The sequence below is a fragment of the Acomys minous genome (genome assembly GCF_964271855.1).
Source record: "Acomys minous genome assembly, chromosome: 6".
Lineage (NCBI taxonomy): Eukaryota > Metazoa > Chordata > Mammalia > Rodentia > Muridae > Acomys > Acomys minous.
This window is the reverse complement of record NC_140487.1, coordinates 119,150,215-119,167,109: the sequence shown is the minus strand read 5'-3', so window position 1 is coordinate 119,167,109 and position 16,895 is coordinate 119,150,215. Positions and strand designations below refer to the sequence as shown.

Below are 16,895 nucleotides of genomic sequence, written 5' to 3'. Positions count from 1 at the left end.
CTCTGCCTCTGCTTCTTCACACAGCTGATCCGCTGGCTGTTCCTGTCTTCCAAATGCCTTGTCCTTTTCCCCAGAGTGCACGTTAAAACCCACTCAGCCAAAGGAAGCCGTGTAAATGTACAAGAGATACATCTCTTAGATTGGCCAGGATTCACGTCTGACAATTTGAATAAACACAGCATCCATCTGCAGAAGGGAGGGGAATCCCCCCCCCCCCCCCCCCGCCAAGGACTCTGGCAGAGAAGGTGGAAGGAGTGGGGGAGGGGGAGATGGGTCAGATAACAGGGAGAGTATGGACCCGGGGACCCCTCACAGCCACCCCTGAGGCTGGCAAGCTTCTGGCACTCACACATTTCACACTGAGCCTGACACTGTGTGAGTCCCTCCCTGGGTACCCAAAGAGGTAGGTCCCCAACTTTATCATGCCCTGAAGTTTTCCATGCAGTTTGGCTTCTGGGCTTTGCCCAGGGATTCTGGTAGATCAGGAGTACACCTTAAGCCTCACTTATTTGACTGTGTATGTATTTGTGTGTGTGTGTGTGTGTGTGTGTGCACGCGCACATGCACAGGCACGCACGTGAGAAGACACGATAGAGCTTGATTCTGAAACAGAATCTTTTACTAACCCAAAACTGAGCCAAGTAGGCTAGATTGTCTAGCCTTTGGGCCTGAGAGATCTGCCTGTCTCTGCTCGAAGAGCACTCAGATTATAAATACACACCACTGTGCATAGCTGGTTTTGTTTGGTAGGTTTTTAATTTTTTTTTTAATGTAGGTTCTTCTGGGGATCAGAACTCAGGTCCCTATGCTTGCAAAGCAAGCACTGTACTGACTGAGCCACCTCCCAGCCCGCAGGCTTATCTTAACAAACATCTTCTGGGGTTCTCATATCCCTGGGGCGGAGCTTTATCCTCATTTTGAGAAATATTAGAAGCAGCCCGAAATTTAGAGAGGTGCCTCACGGAGCCTGTCAAGGAACGCTGTTTTGGGGAAGTGGCCTTTAACCTCTTAAGACAGTGGCTGAGCCACCTTCTCAGATGCTCTCCACATCCTGTAGCAGCCATGCGCCAAGTCCAAGTCATGGTCACCGACTCCAGAGCCAAGCCGGCTCCTTCAGACTTCTCCCTCCCACCTGTCCTTCACAGGGATCCCCAGGAGCCGTTGGCTCGTCTCTCAGCTTGCAGAGGATGTGCACAAATGCCGCCACCTCCAGCTTCCTAGCCAGACAGAAAATGAGTCCCAGATTGAGTCAGAGAGAAAACTGGGCCACATGTGGGTGTAGCAGAGCGCTGGCCCCTAGCTCACCCACGCAGTGAAGATGTGTGGAAAGACGCGCATGCAGGGTACGGGCCTCAGGAAACCTTCCAGGAAGCCCTCAGGGGCTTGAGCATCAAATGAACAATCCGGGGGACCCCCTCCCCACCCAGCAGGATTGGAGCAAGAATCAAATAAGAGAGCTGCGAATAGCCTTATTTAGTGAAAGTAAGATATGACTGGATTTCCTAGGGACAACTGAATTTGGGGAAGGTTTTTAAGGAGGGAAGTGAGATAAGGAGGTACGAGGAGAAGGGACATGAATTTGCTTCACTATCCACAAACTCTTTAGTGAAGCATCAGTGATGCCTTTGGAGAGGCAAAATTAGAATTGAGAAGTGGCCTCTTTCCCTGTCCCACCAGTGGAGGCCTGCACTCCGGCTCGGTAGGTATATGTGCTGGGGGAGGGGGGGTGTTCTTTTTTTAATATATATTGTATTAATTTATTCATATTACATCTCGTTATCCCACACCTTGTATCCTCCCATTCCTCCCTCCCTCCCGCTTTCCCCCTACTCCCCTCCCCTATGTCTGTGACTGAGGGGGAGCTCCTCCCCCTGTATATGCTCATAGGGTATCAAGTCTCTTCTTGGTAGCCTGCTATCCTTCTTCTGAGTGCCACTAGGCCTCCCCATCCAGGAGACGTGGTCAAATATGGGGCACCAGAGTTCGTGTGAAAGTCAGTCTCCACTCTCCACTCAAAGGTGGAGAATGTCCTGTCCATTGGCTAGATCTGGGTAGGGGTTCAAAGTTTACTGCACGTGTTGTCCTTGGCTGGTGCAATAGTTTGAGCAGGACTTCTGGGCCCAGATCTGCCTGTCATAATGTTCTTCTTGTAGGTTTCTAGAACCCTCTGGGTCCTTCTAGAGGGGGGTGTTCTAGATAGGGAATTCTGTTGCAATATAAGTAATCAAATTAGGTCACTAAAGAGATATTTATTTCCGGGAATACCAACACAAAACAGAAAATGCCTGGGGAGGGGTGGGGCTCAGGCAGAGAAATGAAAAGACCTCTACTCAAGTAAGTGACCCACTCTACCCATGCTTAACTCTCAGTCCATCCATGAACACAGTAGCTCAAGTTACCAAGTAAATAAGCAGAACTGCCATCTATGGCGATCCATGCTACGAAATGTCAGAGTGGAATCAGGGTCAGAAAGTCAGGGGAGAATATTCTAGGCAAGAGAAAAGCAAAACGAGGCGAAGGTTCCCAGGTGGCAAGAATTGAGAGGTGTGGTATAAGAAGCCAGTGGCCCGCCTGCGCTAGGCTATGGCCTCACGTGTCATTTAGAACAGGGCCCCATGGTACAATAGGAGGACGGGTCACCCTCTAGAACGTGGCATTAATTGCTCCTGGCTCCTTCCTCAGTGTCTACAGGGCCTCATTTCTGCATCTAGCCTCCATTTGTCTGCAGACAACAAGGAGGCTAAGGAACATGAGGCTTGTTGGCCTCTGCTACACCAGGGAGGAAGGCAGCCACGTGGGTGGGGACTAGGACTCCTAGTTTGGAGTTCAGTGGCAAGGCAGGTCTGTGTGTATGCAGGGTCACCCATCTGAGAAACGCCCCCTTTATTATGTTCAGGAAAATAGAGTAGACAGAGCCCTGAAATTCTTTAAACACACAGGAGGCATTCCCATAAGTTCCTAAAGCGAGGACCATGAAGCCTTAGAGAAAGCCATACAAAGAGATTCAAGGGGGCTTCAGAGACAGCTCAGTCCATAATGTGCTTATCTTGCAAACATGAGAACCTGGGTTCTGAACCCGAACACACACAGAAAAAGTGGGGTGTCATTCAGCTTCTCCACAGAGTGCCTGCATGCCACCAGACGCTGAGCTGGGAGGGAGGGAGCAGAGTCTGGAATCCTGGGCTTTGCTGGGGCTGTTGTGGGGAGACTTTCTCCCAGGACAAATCAGAGACTGTTAGATAATATTTAATGAAACAGCTTATGCTTGCCTTTATTGCTGAAACAGCTCTGTGTGTATGTGTGTGTGTGTGTGTGTGTGTGTGTGTGTGTGTGTGTGTGTGTGAGAGAGAGAGAGAGAGAGAGAGAGAGAGAGAGAGAGAAGAGAAGAGAAGAGAAGAGGAGAGAGAGCAAGAGAGAGAGAAGAGAAGAGAAGAGAAGAGAAGAGAAGAGAAAGAGAGAGAGAAGAGGAGAGAGAGAAGATAAGAGGAGAGAGAGAGAGAAAGAGAGAGAGAGAAAGAGAGAGAGAGAGAGAGAGAGAGAGAGAGAGAGAGAGAGAGAGTGCTTATGTGCACATGCACCTTTATTCCAGGGCAATGGGGAGAGGTTTCCTGAGTGAGTGCATTTAATTGACTGTGGCTAAGATGCTGTCTATGTTTTATCTGCATCTAGGGAGGTGCCAGCTATATGATGCCCTGGCCACCTTGGGGGTCTCAGTGCCACATGCTCAGAGGCAGGTGTGGAAACAGGAAGGCGGCTTGTCCCACTCCTGCCATCTCAGGACGAGATTTTAAATCTCAAGTTTGAGATTTCCAGGGTTTGAACATGCTCCTCCACCTCCATTTCCTCCAGTGGCATGGTCCATGTGCCCCACAGTGGAACATGCCTATAATCCCAGCACTGGGGGCCAGAGTCAGGCAGATTTCTGGGGCTCACCGGCCAGCTAGTCTTGCCAAATGGTGAGCTCCAGGATCAATGAGAGACCCTGCCTCAAAATTCAAGATGGAGAATGAGAAAGGAAGACATGGATATATATGTGTACACAAGTGTGTGTGTGTGTGTGTGTGTGTGTGTGTGTGCACATTCCCATGTGCGCTCCAACACACACACACACACAGAAAAGAGAGAGAGAGAGAGAGAGAGAGAGAGAGAGAGAGAGAGAGAGAGAGAGAAATGTGCCTTGCTTCCTCTTCCCCTACATGTTTGTTTTGTCTGATTTACTATGAAGATGCCAGTGTGTGGGACAGTCTCTCCACGGAGGGAAAATGAGTAACACTTCCTCAGTTTGTTTACTGCACAAACACGCTCACACACAGTGGGGGGCAGAGCACTTGCTATGGGCTAGATGTCAAGAATGGGAGAGAGAAGCAACAGAAAACCCAGCCACCTTCCTCTCCTGCCCGCAGGTTCACAGTGACACTGAAGAATCATGTAATAGACACATCACTGCCCTTCTAGTGAGTGCCATAAAGAGTGTGAACACACACACACACACACACACACATACACACCACCACCACCACCACCACCACCACCACCATCTTCTGAATTACCCTTCTTTTCTGATTGAGTTTACAACTGGGGTACCCCTACCACTACCAGCAACACCAGCAACACCAACAACAACAACAACAGCAACAACAACCACTACCACCACCACCACCACCACCACCACCACCACCACCACCATCACCACCACCACCACCATCAACTTCTGAATTACTCTTCTTTTGTGTTTGAGTTTACAATTGGGGTACCCCTACCACTACCACCACCAGCACCAGCACCAGCACCAACCACCACCACCACCACCATCACCACCACCATCACAACCACCATCACCACCACCATCACAACCACCACCACCATCACCATCACAACCACCACCACCACTAGCACCACCACTATCACTATCACCAGCACTACCTACCTCCACCATCACCACCACCATCGCCACCACCATCACCATCAGCACCACCACCACCACCACCACCATCACCACCACCACCACCTTCTGAGTTACTCTTCTTTTCTGGCTAAGTTTACAACTGAGGCACCCCTACCGCCACCCCATACATGCCTTTATTTTATGCCTTCAAAACTCATATAGCATGACATCCACCACTCTAATGCAAGCAACTTGATGACATTTATTCCGTTTGCAGCTTTGTGCAACCACAGCCGCTGTCAAGTACTCCAACATACCCTACAAAATTCCTAAAATAGCACAGTAAGCAGTCCACCCCACTCTCAGCCTCTGCTCTTAAGCCACCTGTCTGCCTTCCATCTCCCTAGTTTTACTGCTCCAGGATTTTCATATAAACAGAATCACACGTTGTGTGATTTTTGTGTCTGGCACAGTGTTTCTGACTATGGCAAACAGTGCTGCTACCAACGTTGACGCCATCCCTGCCGTTCCTGGAGTTGGCCCCCCTCCCCCATTCTAGGTTGTTTAGAATGGATTCGCTGGGTTACATAACAGCCTCATGTTCAACCTTTCTCTTTCTTTAATTTAATCAACTAATTTGGGTTTGGGTTTGGGTTTGGGTTTGTTTGCTTGGAGACAGCGTCTCACTATGTAGCCCTGGCTGGCTGGCCTAGAACTCCCTGTGTAGACCAGAACGCCCTCAAACTGGCAGACACCCTCCTCCCTCTGCCTCGTGAGTGTTGAGATTAAAGGGCATCATACCAGCTTTTAAAAGACCGACAAACTAGATTCCCCAGTGACGTCAGTCTTCGGGAGTTCCACAGAGCCTTGTGGCTGGATGCCTCCTAGCTGCTTCCTAAAGGCCTGAACTCAACTTGGCCGTTAAACACTCCCGGCTTCTCTGAAGGCCTCTGCTGATCTACTTGGTCAATGCTGAACTAAAAAAGACTGAGGTCAGCAGGGAAATCCATACATGGCGCAAACTAGCTAGAGAAAAAAAACTATGCCCTTTGCCCTGAGCTCTGCCATCTAAGAAGGTCCTCTCGTCTTGCAGAAGCTTGCCCATGGGCAAGGGGCAGGGCAGCAGTGTACTTTCATGGTTCTGCACGAAAGAAACCAATGGGGCTGCTACTCGCTTGGTAGTGTTTGTCTAGCATGGCCCAAGCCCTGAGTTTGACCCCAACACCAAATAAACTAAGTGTTTGTGATGTTGCATGCCTGTTAAGCCCAGCTCTGTCCTGTAAAGTCGGAGAGGCAGGAAGATCAAAAGGTTCCAAGTCATTCTCCACTACATCGAGAGTTAAGAGAGAGACCCTGGCTTTAATTTTTCTTGTTGTTGTTTTTAATTACTGAATGCACGTGGGATTAACTGGCTTCATGGGATCACTTGGTCCAACTGCTGCACCAGCTGATTTCTCTGAGCTTGATGGGTAATTGGTAAACCTTGCCCAGAGCCTGTTTCCTCCTAAAAGAGGAGGCATATACTTTTATCCTAGAGTCAACAACGAATGCCCCGTGCGTGCATATTCTGCTTAGTTCTCATTGACGTCCAATAAACGCTCTTGAACCTGGAGGGGGCGTATCTCAGCCGGGGCACCCCCCTTGGCTTCTGCAGTTCACTCTGAGCCCCTGTGCCCAGGTTGTCAGGGCTGGAATGGTGGTGCACTGTTCGGCCAGGGTTACACTTGGCTCTTTGAAAACCTATTTGCATGGAATGAAGCTTGCTATGGTAACAAGGTCTGGTGGCTGGAATCCAGGGCCCCACTCAAAAATGCAAAGCTTGTGTGTGCTCTGGGAGAGAAAAGGAGCCAGAGGAGCCAGGAGGGCTTGTCTAAGTTAAGGATACCTCGATTCTTCTCAGAAGGGGTAGTAGGTAAACCGAAGCAGCTGAGTTCAACATTGCTAAATCGGAAGAAGAAGAAAAAAAAAGAGGCCCCGCCACACCTTCCTATCCTCCTCTGGCCTCAGCTCTCTAAGCCCACTGTTCAGGCCAGCCAAGGAGCTTAGGACCAGGTTGAAACTAGTCCTCATTCCGGGGTATGCACGTTTGCTTTCTGGCCTGCCGGCAGGCCTCAACATCACCGGCCCAGGCTGGGGAAGAACAGCGCAGGTCAGGCACTGAGGTGGGGGTGGAAGGTGGCAGGCTCACTGTCCACCAGCCCTCCTCCTCGCTGGGCATTTCATCCTGCAACTAGCAGAGCAAGAACTCTATCCACTTGTGAGCTCACTCCAACAGCCCCCTCCCTAGGGCCTCCATCCCATACTTCCCTCCAAGGGGCCTCCTATGCGCGCACCCCTGTCTGCTAAGCATCCACCTCCTCCTCCACGGCGACCCTAGCCCGCAGCAGGGCAGTAGTTGGCTGGGGCGGGGCTGCCCACCGCCAAAGGGAGGGGACAGCCGAACAGCCAGGGCCCAGGACGCACCCCTAACCCTTCGCTTGGGGGGTGCCACCTCCGGCCTCGTGAGGGCGCCGCCCTCCTCCTTCACTACCCGGGGGTGTGTCCCCGATGTGGGGGGCTCACGACGCTAGGGAGGTCCCCAAGGTCCCCTGCAGGGCCCCCTCTCGAGCGAGCCGCGAATGGTAGGCTCCACTCAGAGAGCGCCTGGCCCGGGCGGCGCACGGTGTCCTCTGCGCGCAGCTCGCCCGCCCGCCGGGGTCTCGCGGATCTCGGCTGCTCCTCCTCCTCTCGTCCTCCTCCTCTTTCTCCTCCTCCTCCCCCCGCCGCCTCGCCACCGCCGCGGCTCGGGCTGGAGGCGCCGCTGTCATTCCTGCGCCGGAGGAGCCGGCGCTTGCCGGTGCCTGGGGGTCGGGGCGCGGGGGAACCCGGGCCGCTGGGGTGACCCAACAGGTAGAGCCGAGGCCACGGCCGGCCACGCGCCCCCCGCGTGCATCATGCAGCTCTTTGTCACCTCTCTCGCCCCCAGGCCAAAATCCTGAGCATGATGGAAGACAATAAGCAGCTCGCGCTCCGCATCGATGGGGCGGTCCAGTCGGCCAGCCAGGAGGTGACCAACCTGCGAGCCGAACTCACGGCCACCAACCGGAGACTGGCGGAATTGAGCGGCGGAGGCAGCGGCTCCGGCTCGGGCCCGGGAGCTGCGACCAGCGCCTCGGCGACAGCGGTGACGGTAGCTGACTCCGCGGCAGCGACCATGGAGAACCATCAGCACAGCGCACAAGGTAGGGAGCGCCTGGCGTCCGGGGCGGGGACCCACAGCGCGCTCACCGGTCCCGGTGGTGGCCCGGCCTGCGGTGTCCCCACGCTCGCCGCGAGATGGCTTTACATTGTGGCTCGTATCCCTTTTCGCCTGGCCGTGTCCACCCACTGCTCACCGGCTTGGGAGTTGCAAGGCGGCTGTCATTAACGCCAACCGGAGTGCAGAGTCACACGGTCACATCGGCCCCCGCTGACTAGAGCTAGGTTCCGCTGGCTGGTCCTTTTCAGGCAGTGGAAAGTGCCCTTTGGATGGCACACAGACCCCAGCGACGCGGCAAACTTTTCATGCCTTCTCCCCACAACCCCCGCCCCCCCCCGCCCCCGCCGCCCCGCAGCCCTCCAGTTCCAACGGCCTCTGAAAAGATTCCCCAGAGGGGTCTCTGGGCTCTGCTACCCCCCGGGGGGCAGGGGGGATGGACTTGCCCGCACTTTTCTCCATGAACTCCAAGCCCCTTGGCTGGGTTGCATCTGGAGTTTATTTTTCTCCAAGCTTGAGATGGTGCAGGCAGTGGTGTGGATGCTTGGATCTGCAGGGAGTTTTACATTTCCAGCATCTCTAGAGGGAAGTACGCTACCCAGGGGGAAATAACAGACCTCAAAGGTTGATTGATGGCTGTCTGGAGGGATGAAGGCTTGAATGGTAGGTTGCCAGGAGGCCCTGTTTGAAGGACCCTCTGCAGTTTAGAGGAAGGGGAAAAGAAAAGACAGCTGCTGGTCAGTACTGATATTGAGAGGTGACGCTTCTGAAACCCCAGCAAGGGTTAAAGGTGTGAGATAACGTGGCCTGCCGGGCATGGTGTTTTCAGAGAGTTGGAAGGCAAAAGCCTAAGCAAGCTTTTCAGGATCCACACTCCCCGCCCCTTTAAGAAGCAACACCACTGCTTATCCAAATCACTTGAAATGTAAACTAAACTGCTAAAAATTTAAAAGGATGGGAAGAAAGAAAGAAAGAAAGAAAGAAAGAAAGAAAGAAAGAAAGAAAGAAAATAAACCAAAAAAAACAACCAGAAAGGCCGCTTGTAAAAATATGTCACTTGGAGTGTACGGCAGCTATGTTTAGTGGTTCAGAATGATTTTTCTGGTTCTTCTATGTCAACAGCTCGTCCTGAGCGTTGGGAGTCTGTTTTTACAGGGATGCCTTCACTTGCTCCCTCTCCATCAGTCTGGTTTGGCCTTACCTTCTTGGGAAGGTATGTCTTTGCTCTGTGAGATCCATAGCTTTGAGATGTGTAGTTTTGTGAATTCTAAGTCAGACCCTAACTTGCTACTTCCGGAGCCTGTTGGAAGTCTTAGGAATGGTGGGTGTGATTTGGCTGTGATGTAATGGTGAGAAGGTGGTGTGGCCCTGGTGCATGTTTGCTACAGGGTTTCAGGGTTGGCGTCCGGTTGTTCTTGTCATCCATCCCTGCTTGTGTCACCGTGTGAGAATGAACCGTAGGTGAGAGGAGAGGGAGGAAGGCAGACTGCAGGATAACGCTTCGATTTTTTTTTTTTTTTTTTTTTTTTTTTTTGGTAAGCAGCGAGTCTTCTGACATTCCAGAACTAGCTAAGAGCTGGCATTTTGCTGAGAGGCAAGAGCTCTAAGAAGGGACACCGAATGATGCTAGGATATTCCCACCATCCAGCCATTCCTCGGACAGGGAAAAGTTAGGTGGCTTTTCATCTGAGTGCCGGGTGCCCTGTGGACTGGGCATGCTATGGAAGCCAGAGCACTTCACTTGAAAATCAAAAGGCCAGCATCACGATAACCAAATGGCTGTAGAAGTGCAACAGTCTGTCTCCCTCTCTCTCTCTCTCTCTCTCTCTCTCTCTCTCTCTCTCTCTCTCTCTCTCTCTCCCACTAAGATGTACAAGCCTGCAGACTTTGGGATCCCACACACATCAGTATCTCCCTCGTGGGAACCTTTGCTCCTACCCTGTGCCCATGGCAGAGGCTAGCAATGCATCAGTAATAGAAGCATAGAATAGGAGGGTCCTGGTTGTTTCTGTCCAACCTGCTGATGGTTCTCAGAACCTTTATGATGAGCCCTTGATGATGGGCCCTTGGTGACTGTATGATCCGAAAGCAAGCTAATGATCTTTAACTGAACTCATCTCTGGGTCACATGTCCATTTAAGTTAGTATGACTTTATGTGGATGAGGTGGGCGGAAGAAAAAACGAGACTCCTGTATAAGCCCACTGGGCATTGACTTATATATAATCACACCACCTCGATTCTGGAATATTTGTACACATGCATATATATGTGTGTGTGTGTATAGTTTAGCCTTCATGAGGTTTGTGTTGATTCGTTTTGGTTTTTTCTTTGGGGACTCTTAACACTATTTTGCTAGATGCCTTCAGCAGAGCCAGACTGGATACTTCTTTTTGCTGCGGCTCCTATTACGTTCCGAAAAAAGAGCCTTGAGTTGTTGCAAGCTAATTTTCAGGTACGGCTGCCCACCTTCCCTCCTGTCCCTTCCTGTGGCACAGGGAGGCTCAGGGAAGCTGGGATCCTTGAGGCTTTGCGTTCTTCCTGATTAGAGTAACTCATGTGCTGCTCGGTGGGACCAGACCCTCAGAATACCTGGTGCAGTTAAGTTGTCACTTTTCAAACTGGGGTTTTGAATGCAGTGAGTATCTTGCAAAAGCTAATGGTGTAAGACAATCTGAGCTGTAATATGCCTCATGGACACATTAAGGGGAGGCAAATATGCCTTTAACAGTATTACCACAAATGATTACAGGGAAATACCACCTTCTATGTCCTCACCTGTCCCCATTAAGAGCCTATTAGATCCATTTATAATATATTTTTTTTAATTTTTTGCATCACTTCATTGTTGGGTAGTTTTGTTGCAGGCGGGACCACTGGGTTGGTGCCTGTGTGACAAGGCAAACTTGGGTTTTCCTAGAGGGTTAAGGCAGCCCATCCTTTAAACAAAATATTAACTCGCTGGGTACCCTGTGTGAGCGGGAACGGTTGCTATGTAACAGAATCTAGAAAGTGAACTGCTGGAAATCTGGGCTCTCGGCACTTCGCAGGATCTTCTTTCGGAATTTCTGTTGAAAGAGCTCTTGGCAGCGGGCCCATCGCCTCGCTCCTGTTGCAAGTGAGTCGGATAATCCTAAGGAGGGCTGTAGGCCAGCCGTGCCAAGGGCATCTGTGCTGGGTGGCGCATTTCACAGCCCCAAAGGCCACCTCTTGGGTTGATGGGGTCACAACTGGTTTTGACAGGTAGACAGAAGGAGGCTTGATTTAAAAAGACAAAAAGCAAAAATAAAAACAAAAACAAAATACAGACCTAAGCATTTGTTTTAATTCATCTTGTTATGGAAGGGGGTTGTTTGAAGTAGCGTTTCTAAACTGTTTTTCTCGTAATACCAGCTCTGGGAAAGTGTATTTAAAATGCTTGCTGTTCTTTGAAGGCAAAATATGGCAGTTTGCTTCTCTGAAAATGTTTTATCTGATGAATGACTAATATTAGATTCAATTGGCTGCTTTGCTGTGCATAGAATAAAACAATTAAGAGCCATTACACCCAATTTAAAAAGGTGTTAACTGTATAGAACATAAAATACTTACACTCAGTAGGATGGATGCTCGCTGCCCTGAGTTTATTGTTTATTTGGGCTGTGTGCACATGCTTGCCTCTGGAGCCAGAGGTCACTGTCAGGTGTCTTCCTCACTTACTCTCCATCTTATTTCTTGAGACGGGGTTGCTAACTGCAGTTGGACCTCACTGATTGGCTAGACTGACTTGGCCAGTGAGCTCCTGGTACCCTCTTGTCTCTGCCTTCCCAGTGCTGGGATGACAAGCACATGTTGCTGAGCTCAGCTTTCCTCAGTGGATGGTGGCATCTGAACTCCAGTGCCCATGTCTGTGCAAGGATTGCACATCATTGACTGAGGCCTCTCCCCAGCCCCCACTGGCAACGGGAGGTACAGAGAGTACCTTATTTTGGTGCTGGGGAGAGGGAGGTGGTCCCTATCCGATTCAGTTGTTAAAATGGGGAGATAAGAAGGATCAATCTTCATGTTTATAAATTTCCATAGTTACACACAGGTTGTTTCCTTCTCTGGGCACTACAATGGGCAGATGCCTAGATGCTGGCATCTCCTCTCTACAAAACAGTTAAAACTCTTCGCCAAAGTTTACATTACCTTGAGAGTGGTGTGTGTGAGTAATCCACAGAGATGCTAGACACTGTTGCTCTGCAAAATAACTTGTCTTTTGGCACCTGCTTCCCCATTCATTCTGCTTCCGGTCTCATTTTCCAGGAGGGACTTTTATCTGCTTTGAAAGAGGGGATTTCCAAATGGCAGACACACCGGGTGGAACTTAGGCATGTGGCAAAATCTCTGAGGCCCCTCACTTTGCCTCTGCAATGTGCTGAAGGGGCCTTGTCTTCGTCTAACCTGGAAGGCGGAGCTTTAAAGTTCCTCCTCAAAATTAACTGCATGGAGTCACCAAGAGATTGCTTACACATGCGGACGGCATGGTTGAAATTAGTTATTGATCGCCTAACATTTACTATCTTCCCATTGTCTTTAAAGATGCCTTGGGGGAGGGTTCCTGGAGTCTGGTTCTGGTCCATTTCATACTGCGGCATTTGTTTCCCGAATTTCCTGTGGCGTTCCAAAACTTCTTTGATGCCAACCGGAAGCCTTAGCTGGCCTGGTTTTCACAATAAGAGGTCTATCTAGCTGCCCCGCAACTCATCTCAGTGTGAGGGGACCTGTGTCTCCACACCCTCCCCCACACTCCTCAACCCAAATGGCACCTTTGGGTTCTCAGTGTGGCACCTTTTAGGGATTCCCAAGGTTCTCAGTGTGTCTCCCTGGCTGCCAGGGAGTGTGGCAGATGGGCTTGGCAGGTGGGAATTCCTCACTGGAAGTCTGCCTGCCCACCCTGTATGCCATGTGAACTACAGGAGGTCAAACTCAGGGTCTTGGACACACTCATTGTGTGTGTGTGTGTGTGTGTGTGTGTGTGTGTGTGTGTGTGTGTGTCTGGTAGTCACTTCCTGTTGCATAGCTAAGGAAGGGTGATGAGAATGTCCCCATCCTTTTCAACCCTCTATACCCATCATGTGGCAGGCCTTCCAAGATGACTTCTTATGCTAAGTCTTGTTAGCAGCCAAAGCCAGGGGACTTACTTGTTGTGCTGTTAGTTTGGGTTGTCCCCAGGCAGAACTGCCTCCATGGAAATTAGTCTGTGGGCATATTTGTGGGGGCATATGCTTGATCGATAATTGGCCTAAGAGGGCCCAGCCCACCATGGGTGGTACCAATCCTACGCAGGTGGGTGTAGGCTGCATGATAAAGGTAATTGAACATAAGCACAGAAGCAAGCCCAGTTAGCAGCAGTACTCCCTGGTCCCTGCATCAGTTCCTACCTCTAGGTTCCTGCCTTGATCTCCTGCCCTGTCTTCCCTCTATGATAGATTGTATCCTGTAAGCCAAGTAAACCCTTTCTTCCCTAAGTTGCTTTTGGTTGGCGTTTTTGTCACAGCAACAGAGAAGGAAATGAGGGCATTTACTTTAATTTCATATCTTTAAGACCAAAGCTTTAAAAGGTTCCTAGCGGTAGAGAACTTCGTGTTTGCGTATGTGTGTGTGTGCCTGAGGGTTCGTGCATATGTATTTGTGTGCATGTGTGCATGTATGCACCACCACCTTACTTTCAACTTTGAAGATCTCTAACCATTAAGGCTCAGAATTAAGCTATGCCAAGTATGACTCGGCACTGTATTATAATTGTTGGGAGGTTCCAACGTCCCACATGGGTTAGAAGAATGCATACTTTTACAGCGCTCCGATCCTTCACTTCTCTCATTCTTGAGGCTGTAGGGGCCTAGTCTCACAGCAAGCCCTGTATGCTCTGGACTAGTCTACTTGAACTCTGGTCCTTGGGCCCACATGCACACACGTACTTGCATGCACACACACACACACACACACACACACACACACACACACACACACTCACACACATACACATACATACAACATAGATCAGGCAAGGAGGGACCTCACTCTGCCGGTTAGGCTGAGGGGGCTGGATGCTAAGTGGTATTTCCAATGTGACCTGTCCCATATTGTTTGAGTTGGATACAAGGGCAGTGACACTCAGGATGACACAGGTGCCACCAGCACATCACTTAGCATGTTGATGCCCCCAAGGTGCAGGGAAGCAGGTTCTGGTAAAATTCTTTATGAAGAGACAACATGCCTGAAGCTACAGTGTGGCCATTCCACAGTGGCAGAATACATTTCCACAGACCCCAAGCTACCATGTCTGTACTCCCTGGCTGGGCCCCACCTCTCCTACATAGACAGAAGCTGCCAGAAGACCCGAGCTTAGGACGTTTCTTCTACCCCATGAGGCTGGACGAGACCTAAATGATCTTGCTCCTTTGATGGACCTCAGATCCGAGTGGTGGCACACAGGTTGCGCTCTGCAGGCCTTCCTGCTTCCCCTCAGAATCCTCAGCCTCCGCAGACATGAAAGAAACCGGATGGAGTCTGAGTGAGTTTGGTAATAGCAACCGTTCAAGCAGGTGGCTTCGGCGTAAAAGGAAATCACTGGTTCCAAATGTATTCTGGTGTCTTTGTTGAGGTGGTGCCAGACCTCTGGGTCAGGATCCTGAAAAGCCCTTAATGCCCTCTCCCCCTCTGATCAATGGGGACCCTCACCCCGGAGCTTGTAGCAGGCTTCTGTTCTCCTTCTAGACTGTACTGTCAGGCCGAAGGACAGAGAGACATTGTAAAGAGGTGATGCCCCACTCAGCCGCCAGCCCCTGTCCCTTTCTATCCCAGCACATGCTTAGGGACCCCTGTGGGGGATGCCGAGGCCTTCCTCTCTCAATATTGCCTCAGCTGTATTGAATGTTTGAAGTGTGTGAGTCGTTTGTTATGGGCCAAAATGGCCTTTGGAAGAAAGCTGGCCCAGGGCTAATATTTTCCACTCACCTTCTGACGTGTCATTGTGGTTCTCTGAGAACCCCTCTGAGGTGTGTGACAAAGCGTTCAGTATTCCAGGAACTCCTGAAAGTGTGTCCTCTCTGAATATTTTGCTGTAGTTGTGCATGAGAACTAATTTGAATCCCTTTGTCAAAGTTTTCAGTAAGTAATAATAAACAAATATATACTGTATAAATCCCAGACCCAACATGGAGGCAACATGTATGCCCAATTTTGAGTAAAGGAAACATCTTCAAAGAGTAAAGTCCTTTGTAGTGCCATGACAATGTCCAAAATGGTGACGATTTGGGGGTACCACGTGTTAATGCATCTTATTGCCACCCTAGGTCCTTGCAATGATGTAACAAGCAGGCGCCACTCTAGCACCCATTTCTCATTGGGAAAACTGAGGCACAGCAATGCCATGGCACTCAAAGAACATGCAGCTATTACAGGACAGAGATCTGGCTCCAATGTCCCTCCCTGACTCACACAACACTTGGGTGCCTAGAGCCAATCTGCTACCACATACCGGGCATAGATGAAGCCAACAGGCCTCTCTCTGTTCAAGCCTATGCGTGCGCCCTGGATGCCGCCTAAGCTGGAAGCATCCTTAGGTTGACTCCTCCATTAAGAGGCCTTGGAACTCCAGAGAAGCCTCCTCTCCCAGCTGGTGGGGCCTAAGTTTGGTGACATTTTGAGGGGATGTCTCTTCCCAAGGCAGAGTGTGGGTGGGCACATCTGGTGCTGCCTGCAAGCTTAGTGGCCCCCGAGTCAGCAATGGAGGGAAAGCTTAGGAACTTGGCCTAGGGACGTGTGTGTTCTCTGTATCTTGGGTAGAAATTTCTAAACATAATGGGAATTATCCTCCCTCCAGCCAGAGCCCCCCCCCTCCCCCCCCCCCGCCAGCTTCTCCTTTTATGGCTTCAGGAACTCGGTCCCCAAACATAGCCAGCAGCGAACTGACTGACTTCTCACAGACCCTTTCCCTGGGGTCCTCATCCTCAGAGCTGTCCACTGGTCACGACAGTTCCCTGTTGCTGGAGCCTCTCCATGCATTGTAGGTTTAGCACCAGCCCAGCACCAGTCACTCTCTCCACATTCCAGCTGATGACCAAAATGTCCCCAGAAGGTGCCACATGTCTCTCTGGGCCAAAATTATTCCCAGATGTGACCTCAGGTGGGGGTCATCTCAGATTGACAGTACCTAGGAGGACAGGAGCTTTCTCTGTCTCCTTCTGCTTCCGAGAAGTCTTGCCTGGAACACAGAAGAGCTCAGCGGATCTGTGCTGACTGGGTGGGTGAGTGGGTGGAGGGATAAGCAGGTAAGATGACGGATGAAGGAAGAGAGGAATGGGTAGATGGATAGATTAATGGATGGGCAGGGTGGGTGGGTGGGTTGATGGATGAGTGAACGTATGGACAAATGGACCAACAGAACTGACTTGCAGATGTGTGGGATTAGTCTACTTATTATATGAAACATGGTACCCTGAGGTTCACTGATAAATGATAAGTCATTTTAACTGAGTATTTAGGTGTCACGGCGTATGCACTGTGCTGAATCCTTTCTCTGTAATGCTTCCATTCCTTCTTTAAATGACAGTGCTGTGGAGATGACCCGGTCAGCAAAGTGCTCACTGTGTACACAAAAGAACGTGAGTCTGATCCCCAGAAACTGTGCAGAAACCTAGACATAGTAGCCAACACCTGACACTGCAGCGCTGGATGAGGTGGGGGACAAGAGGCTCACAGGGACTTGCTGGCCATCAAGCCTGGTGGAGTCGGTGAGCTCCAGGTCCAA

At 50.6% G+C, this 16,895-nt stretch overlaps 1 protein-coding gene across 1 annotated transcript in view; it reads left to right on the top strand.

Annotated features, from left to right (window-relative positions):
• Positions 1-16,895, top strand: part of KAZN (kazrin, periplakin interacting protein) — a 977,721-nt gene that overhangs the window by 582,217 nt on the left and 378,609 nt on the right. Inside the window, exon 3 of the mRNA XM_084784912.1 lies at positions 7,851-8,106. Within this exon, the coding sequence (XP_084641038.1) occupies positions 7,851-8,106 (256 nt within the window). The remainder of the gene's footprint in view (positions 1-7,850; positions 8,107-16,895) is intronic.